This window comes from Armigeres subalbatus, unplaced genomic scaffold (genome assembly GCF_024139115.2).
Source record: "Armigeres subalbatus isolate Guangzhou_Male unplaced genomic scaffold, GZ_Asu_2 Contig14, whole genome shotgun sequence".
In the NCBI taxonomy this organism is placed as follows: domain Eukaryota; kingdom Metazoa; phylum Arthropoda; class Insecta; order Diptera; family Culicidae; genus Armigeres; species Armigeres subalbatus.
This window is the reverse complement of record NW_026942176.1, coordinates 401,911-411,078: the sequence shown is the minus strand read 5'-3', so window position 1 is coordinate 411,078 and position 9,168 is coordinate 401,911. Positions and strand designations below refer to the sequence as shown.

Sequence of the window (9,168 nt, the reverse complement as noted above, 5' to 3'; positions counted from 1 at the left end):
GGTACCGGGAATTTGTCCTGATTGGTCGATCGCAGATCTTCCTGGGATCCGTTGGGCTGGGAGAGTTTGGATCCAATTCACAGCAGTGAACCAATTTCGGTGCGGCACGAATAACACTCAATATTCACATCACAAAAAACACCATAGTCCAAATTAACTTTATTTAAGAAAACGGTTCACTACATTTTTATTTAAACAGCAAGTTTTAATTATAATTTATTGCGAAATACGACTGCTCACATGGCTCTTAACGTTACTAGACTAAGTATAGAAAATTGATGGCTTCTAATTATATAACATTTTTCACAAAGAAAACTAAAGAAAACCAAAAGAAAAGGCTGATAAAACGCGGGAATCTATTTGGTAGCGCCGATGGTGAGCACCAGCTATTATGGGTGGAATTATAGGGTGGTCCTCAACATCCTCCCCGCCTCTGAAGCAGCCGGAGTTTCAGAAGTAAGCTCGGCATTCGTTTCATCCGTTTCCATTGGACTCGCTACTGGTAGGAAACAAATTTTACTAACCGGTCTCTTGATGAATCCATCGACGGTTTTAAGTGTGACCACTCTGACCACATTGTCGTCCCCTGGGTGTACTGCATGAATACGTGCCATCCTCCATCGTGTGGGTGGTTGGTTCTCGTCCCGTATTACCACCAAGCTGCCAATCTTGATCTCCTTCGCCGGTTGCCACCACTTCATTCGCGCTTGAAGCATCGTAAGATACTCAGATCTCCATCGCTTCCAATAGAACTGCAGACATTGTTGAATCAGCTCTCGATGTTGCAATCTGCCTGTTGGAATATTGGTCAAATCCTCCTCCGGAATTGCTTGAAGAGATGTCGTGACCAAAAAATGCCCGGGAGTCAAGGCCTCCAGATCATTCGGGTCATCGGATAAGGGTGTTAGGGGCCTTGAATTTAAACAGCACTCCACCTGGGCCAGAAGAGTTGTCATATCCTCATACGAAACCGCCGTTTCTCCTAATACCTTCAGCAGATGCACTTTTGTAGAACGTACTGCGCTCTCCCACAGGCCACCAAAGTGAGGGGCGCCGGGGGGTATGAAACTCCACTGCATTCCTTCGTCCGCACACCACCTTGACACTGCTTCGTTGTATTCCCTTGACCTCAGATTCTGCAAAAGTTTTTCCATTGCGTTTCTCGCCCCAACAAAATTTGTGCCGTTGTCGGAGAACAGTTTAGCACACTTCCCGCGACGTGAAATAAATCGACGCAAAGCTTGGATGAAGCAGGCTGTCGATAGATCGGTTGCTAACTCCAAATGCACCGCTTTTGTGGAGAAGCAAACAAACACTGCCACATACGCCTTGACTGGTGTTCTTCGATACCCTGGTCGCACATAGATCGGGCCAAAATAATCGACCCCGTTGTCGAAAATGGTTTTGCTGGTACAACTCTTGGTGTAGGTAGTTCGGCCATGAACTGACGAATAGTTGCTGGTTTCGTCCTGTAGCAACGCACACACTGATGACAGACCTGTCTAGCTATGTTACGTCCTCCTAGAGGCCAAAATCGAAGCCGAACTGTGCTCAATATGAGTTGCGGTCCAGCGTGCAGCAATCTCAAATGGTAGTGTCGAATTATCAACTTTGTTAACGTGTGGCGGGCAGGTAGCACGATAGGGTGCTTCGTATCTTCACACTCTCCCGATTTCCCAAGTCTCCTCGTTCGAAACGAATGGATAGTACCAACGCAGAGGAGATCGTCGCGATACACCTTCACCCTTGCTTATGGCTTTTAGCTCGGTTGGAAACATCTCCCGTTGGACACGTTGTATTATTGTCGTTTCGGCACATAGGAGATCCACTGCGGTCAACGGTCCAAATTGACGATCTTCTCTTTTCACTTGTAGGTTGTGTAGATAGCGATACCACCAAGCCAAGTGACGAACCATAGTAGTATAGGTAGAATATCGAGCTATGTAATCAGCGATAAAACTGAGATCCGATTCCCTTGTTGATAACACCACTCTACGCCTCTCCTCTTCAATTCCGCTCGCCATGAATACCTTCTGCTTCGGCCAATATTCCACACCTGCTTGCAACCAGTCGACTTCCCACCACAGTTGATTTTGTAATATTTCTTCGGGTGAGATCCCACGAGATATGAGATCAGCAGGGTTCTTCTCTCCGGGAACATGGTACCAGTGGCAGTTTTCAGTCAACCGTTGAATTTTAGCAACACGATTCGCGACGAATGTGGTCCATGTCGAAGGGGTTGCTGCACACCAACGAAGAACGATTTCAGAATCGGTCCAAAAGAAAAAATCCATCGAATCCTTGAATTGGGAATACATTTCCGCGGCCAGTGTTGCAGCTCGAAGCTCAAGTCTGGGAATTGTTTGTGTTTTAAGTGGAGCAACGCGAGATTTGGATAGTAGTAAAGCCACCTTGGTTCGCCCCGATGCATCCTCCGTTCTGACGTACACACATGCGCCGAAAGCCCTTTCCGACGCGTCCGAAAATATGTGCAGTTGAATGTGCCTTGCTTGAGGAATGATTACCAACCGCTCGATGCGTAGCTCATTGAGAAGAGGAATTTGCTGGTAAAATTTCCTGAAGTCTGCTTCAATTTTATATGGCATTGAAGAATTCCATGAAAGTTTCTGTCCGTTGTCGTCCAGTAGCTGCCACGATAGTTGCATGATTAGTTTTGCTCGGGTTAAAACTGCTCCCACAAATCCAAGAGGATCAAACAAACTGGCAATTATGGAGAAAATTTTCCGTTTCGTTAGGGGGAACTCCGGTAGTGGTGGCGCCTTGAAATGAAACCGGAATTCGTCTGTGGGTGGCATCCAAATAAGTCCCAATGTTTTAACCATAGGATCCGGGTCTAGGTAAATTCCTTCTTCAGCTTGTAGTGACAAATCTTCGCTTGGTAGGCCTTCCAGTACAGCAGAGCAATTTGACGCAAACTTTCGAAGCTTAAATCCTCCGCTACTAAGCATGTCCACTAGCTGAATTCGTAGTTCCTTGGCAGTTGCAGGATCGTCTGCTCCTGTTATTGCATCATCGATGTAGAAATCCTCTTTAACTGCTGCAGCCGCCAATGGGAATCTCGTGGCTTCATCGGTGGCAAGCTGTACGAGGGTTCTCGTCGCCAGAAAGGGTGCTGGTTTGGTACCGTAGGTGACAGTGTTTAACTGGAATGTTGCTAGGGGTAGATCTGGGGACGAACGCCAAAGAATCGATTGAAGCTGCCTGTCTTCCGGACAAATATCCACCTGCCGAAACATTTTTTCGACATCGGCTACCAGCATAATTGGACGAAAACGACTACGTAGGATAATTGAACGTATATCCCGTTGGATTATTGGACCTGAATACAAACAGTCGTTGAGCGATAAACCAGTGTCGGTCCTTGCCGAAGCATCGAACACCACCCGTACCCGTGTGGTAGTGCTTCCTTCCTTAACAACCGGGTGGTGAGGGAGATAACATCGACCCGTTCCAATGTCCACCTCTGCGACTCGTGACATATGCCCCAGTGCCTCATATTCCGCCATAAATGACACATATTGTTCACGTAACGATGAGTCTCGGTTCAACCGTCGTTCAATTTGAAGGAACCTCCTTTCCGCGCTTGCCTTAGAATCACCCAGGTTACGAAGTAGTTCATCCTTCCTGGGGAGGGATACCGAATACCTCCCAGATGATTGTCTTTGGATTGTTTGGGTGAAATACTCCTCGCATTTGGCTTCATCAGGTGACATACTATTCTCCAAACCTATCTCCTCATACTCCCAAAACCTTTCAATCAGCTTGTCTAAATGACTCGAAACCGCTACATCACATAACACAGTGGTGATTGGACTATCCATTGGGAACCTTCCTGTAGCAATCCATCCAAAAACTGAATCGATTAGTAGTGGTAATTTTTCCCCTATACTCATGCGACGGCCAGAAACGAACAGATCGAAAAAGAATTCTGCTCCTAGGACTAGATCGATTGGCTTGGAAATTGCAAAATTTGGGTCCGCCAGTTCTATTCCTGCTAGAAGATTCCAATCGTTTGGGTTGACTGAAGCCATTCCTGGCTGTGCAGTGATCTTGGGCATGACATAAAACTCCATGTCTTGGGCGAAATTGGAATTCCGAGACCGAACTGTCACACTAACCTTGCCATGAACCTTGTTAGAAGTACCGTGAATGCCTACAACCTGAACTGTGCTAGGATCCTCCTTGACCGATAATTGGTTCCTCATTTGTTTGGTGATGAGATTACATTCCGATGCGCTATCCAAAAGCGCCCTTGCATGCACGATATTGCCTCCTTCATCCTTCAGAAGCACGATCGCAGTGAGCAGCAATACTCCTGTTGGTGATCCGGTTGCTGCATTGCTAATTGCCGAGGTAGTGGCTGCCACGTTTACCACCTTGGTGTTGGTTGGCTCTTCCGCAGATTCTACTGTATTAGTAGTGGACTCGGTGGTGTTGCTTGATCTCTTATCGTCTGCCTTCCCCTTAAAGCAAACGAGTGTGTGATGTTTTCCTCTACATTGCCGACAGGTAAACTTTGAGTTGCAATCCCGAGCCTGATGACCGCGCCGAAAACAATTTCGACACAGCGAGTGAGACCGCAGCAATCCATCCCTTTCAGAAACAGGTAGTTTGAGAAATTGTGGGCACTGATAGAGGAGATGGCTATCGGTGCACACCACACATTTGATTGGAGCCGAAGATTGTATAGTAGTATTGCAAACCTTCACCACATTAGACCTTTTGGTGAATTTCGATGAACTAGTATCTATTCGTTGCTCGACCGACCGGGTGGGAAGTGACTCTAGTATATGAATACGTCGCTGTAGAAAGTCCGTCAGCTCCTTTACGGTATCCGTTTCCATGGTAGAAGTGTATTCCTCCCAGCTCCTTCTCGTCGCGCTATCTAATCTCGAGCTGAGCAGATGAAGAAGCAGAAGATCCTTGAAGTCAGCCGCATTCGGAGTAGCTTGATCCAGTGATTTGACGATTTTCTCATATGAGTCTAACAGAGTGTGCAAATCTGCAGATGATTCCTTCCTTACCACCGGCAATTCGAATAAAGCTTGAACCTGACGTTTACGAAGGGTTTTGGAATTGGAGTACCGGTTGCAGATTAGTTCCCATGCCACGACATAGTTTGCTCTAGTTAGTGGAAGCGAATCGATGACTGCCAAAGCCTCACCTTCTAACTGACTACGGAGATAGTGGAATTTTTCGATGTCTGGTAGGTCCTGATGCCAGTGTATTAGAGAAGTGTATAAATCGCGAAAAGTCTGCCATTCATCAATTTTGCCACTAAACTTGGGTAGTGTTATTTGGGGTAATCGAACGTGGGGTTGGGAGCGGGAAGAGTGTTGTCGAGAGAGCGAGCATTGGAATTGAGCATAGATTCGTCGGAATTCTCCCTGACCTTGTCTAACAGAAACGATTTGAGATTATAAAATCGATTCTCGAAGTCTATCCGAACCTTGGCGAATGAATCTGGATCGGCAGTCGATTCTTCATGGGCTTCTACCTCTTCGATGTTCTCGTTCATCCTGTCCCATAGTTGATCCAGTTGATCCAGTCGTACCTTGACCTCGGTTATGTTCGTCTCGTCGGTGTAGGCTTCCATAAACTTCAGCATGTTGTTGAACGATGTTTGAAGACCGCGCTGCCGGGTTTGCAGCATCTTCAGCGACGTTTTCGATTTTCCGGGCATGGTGTGATCCTCGAAAAAATGAGACCAAAGTAGCACAATTTGGGATAGTGATAACGTTGGAGCGCTAATTACCTGCTGGCTCTTAGAATGAGCCTTGTGTTATCATTAAAGATGCTCCTCGAACAACAGCAGAGCCAGCGGTCGCTTGCACAACGATTTAAGCCGAACAACGGGATGAGCACCTTAGAGTGATGATGACGATGTATCTTCCACAACGGCGACGGTGTTGGCCCTCGATTCAGGTAAGCAGTGTTGATTGAACCAGAGCCGATGCAGATGATTAATGGTTAATTGATGATGATGTGATTCGGTGTGATGGTGGATGGGTTGATGATGACCGGTTCGTTGGTAATAATGACCTATTCCACAAAAAGACCACGAGCAGTACTGGATTTTTGGATTTAGAGCCTTGGAATTGCACTCACCGATTTTCCATAAAAAATATGCCTTGTATTAGAATTAAACGATGATTTGGTGAAGTGCATCGACGCCAACCAGCAAGATGGCGTCTCGGATAGTGAATTGGATGAGATCTGCGATGGTAATTGGAATTCCTCCGCCTACGTACCCTCGGCCAATCATCCGGTTCGAAGGACCAGCTGTTCGATAGCTACGGGATTGGTACCGGGAATTTGTCCTGATTGGTCGATCGCAGATCTTCCTGGGATCCGTTGGGCTGGGAGAGTTTGGATCCAATTCACAGCAGTGAACCAATTTCGGTGCGGCACGAATAACACTCAATATTCACATCACAAAAAACACCATAGTCCAAATTAACTTTATTTAAGAAAACGGTTCACTACATTTTTTATTTAAACAGCAAGTTTTAATTATAATTTATTGCGAAATACGACTGCTCACATGGCTCTTAACGTTACTAGACTAAGTATAGAAAAATTGATGGCTTCTAATTATATAACATTTTTCACAAAGAAAACTAAAGAAAACCAAAAGAAAAGGCTGATAAAACGCGGGAATCTATTTGGTAGCGCCGATGGTGAGCACCAGCTATTATGGGTGGAATTATAGGGTGGTCCTCAACACTATTTATTTCCTTTTTTGTGTAAAAATGGGTTTTGATCTTGAGCGCTTACAATTTTGCTATTTGAGTTTTCGTATTTTGTACTTGGTTTCAGTCAACGACTATCTTGCTGCTGACCCAGAGGTAAAAAGATTTTTATTGAAATGAGCAGATAATGAAAAGTTTACCAAAGTATCTTCGAGGCAGTGATTTGATAGAATCTGATATTTTATTCGGAATAATCAATTCAAGACATCTCTCTTATAATGTTCAAATGACAATCATTACAATTAATTGAACATATTATGCAAAAGTTTCGAAATTGATTACTATACAACTATTATGCCAAATGATCATTATGCCAAACGGCTATTATGCCAAACGACATTATACCAAACGACCTTTATACCAAATGGCCTTATGCCAAATAACCTCCACCATTTTTCACATTGAGGCCACTCTATAGCGAACCTTGGGTCTTTCTAATACAGAACTGAGACCCTAAATTTTGAATGTTAATAAAAGGAGGGGCCAAATGGGTCCCTCTTGAAATGCTTCCCAAGTGGTCCAGGTTTAGGGCGGAAGATAAGTTTTAAACTTATCGCACTTAGTCAGATCACGATCAATTAAAATACGGTTTTCAGTTGAAAGTTCTCGAGTTTTCCGACTAGCTTTTTAGGTTTTCTTTTCCCCTGCGATTAATGGGGAAGCGCTTTTCCACACGGCAATAGGGACCTAAACAAACGCTAGTTCAGCAAAACAGTTAACGCACACTTAGAAAACAGAACATTAACCACGAATACATACTTCCGTTGTTGAAGTGAAGACGTGTTGGACGTCATTTATTCAATTATAAAATATTGGTCGGCCATCTGTCAACCCCACTCCCTGAGTAATAATTTCAGGTGTATGTTTGCAGATCTCCCTTCATACCTCTATAAAAAAAGCGATGTTCCAGGAATATTTTCATGAATGTTTACTACTGAATTGGTAGCTCGAGATCCGAACTACATGCGCTGTAGTAAATACTCTGGAAAACTGCCGAATATGTACTCAAAAATGCCAAAGTCGTTTTACCTCGGGTATGCATATTACCCCAGTTTCCCTTAATGTTCATATTATTTCTGAGTCGTAGTATTTTCAAACATTAGAATGCATTAAGGAACTTACCTGTTATAGTGTTTGTCTGTTCTTGTTAAATATGTCTACCAAAGAAGGAGCTCACCTGTAAATAAAAAAGAAAGTTGTTCAGAAAAAAAGAATATAGAAAAGAATTGTATGGAATATACAATGATAATATGAAATTACAATTTATGTATCATACGTCCATCAGATTGCGATAGCTTATCATCGCTGCTGAAAATGTTTTCACATGTTCTACGTTCTCTTATTTCAGCAGTAAATAATGGAACAAAGCATTAAATTATGCATGTTGGCAATTTAAAGCACGAAAGCAAACAAAATTTCCCCCGGCGCAAGCCTATCCATCCATTTTTTTTTCCACCTCAAGTATGATGAATAAACTGTCTGGCTGAGATTCGTCGGAAAATGCAAACCCAAGCCGTTTCTGACGAATCTGAGCCAGGATGGGCGGTCGCCTTCCGACACAACGGATGCCTAATGCCCATCCTTCCTTTGCCGAACGAGAAACAAATGAAAAAAACAATCAATCATTCAGCATGAATCATTCATATCCTAACGCACCCGGCTTCAAACGGCCGACCGTAAATGGCTGAATCTGATAGGGGGTCGTGTGTAAGCAGCTTTTGGGAAAGAGCCTGAATGTGGTATAATCATGGTATGTACGTATATTTTCTACATGGTTCTTATATGAGATATTTAATGCCGTTTCTTGTTTCTTTACTGGCAGAATACGATATAGAACATTGTAGCTACGTTGAATAATTTTGCATAAAATTTATATTGAAGTCAGAAAAACTTACAAAATTAGAGAAGAACCAGCTGTAAAGATATAAATAAAAACTCACAAATTTTCTCAAAAAAAAAATGCGCACTGAGTATCAAGCAGAGCAATATGAATGTGCAGCGCAACCCCTTTAACAAAAGCCAACAACCTTTGCTTTCGATTGCGGTATTGCATTAGGCAAAAAATACTTCGTTATGATGGTGTTAGACAAACTCATCACTGGTTCCACTTCAAACTTAAGAGCGTTAGTGAACTGATGACTGCATCACCATTTTCAAATAGGCAGGATCCCAACAGCGAACGACAGTTGTTTGGATGAAGTCCTTTGAGTGCGGTGCCAAACTGCTAAGCATTTGCAATATGATGCCATTGCCACCGCGAGACGATGATGACCGGTTAGAACTCAAGTGTTGCTATCTAAGCCCACCACAGTTGCTCTGGATCCGTGGCGGGATGCATCGATGAATGACGCTGGGGAGCGTGAGATGGAGCAACGGCAAGAATGTCTGTTGAACG

General features: G+C 44.0%; 1 protein-coding gene across 1 annotated transcript; it reads right to left on the bottom strand.

Moving 5' to 3' along the window:
• Window positions 1-401: 401 nt before the first annotated feature.
• On the bottom strand, window positions 402-5,704 carry LOC134202744 (uncharacterized). The gene is made up of 3 exons (XM_062677742.1): window positions 5,414-5,704; window positions 1,665-5,234; window positions 402-1,469 (listed from the first exon to the last, which is right to left on the bottom strand). Exons 1-3 carry the CDS (start codon window positions 5,702-5,704, stop codon window positions 402-404), a joined length of 4,929 nt encoding a protein of 1,642 aa, XP_062533726.1.
• Between the last annotated feature and the right edge of the window lie 3,464 nt (window positions 5,705-9,168).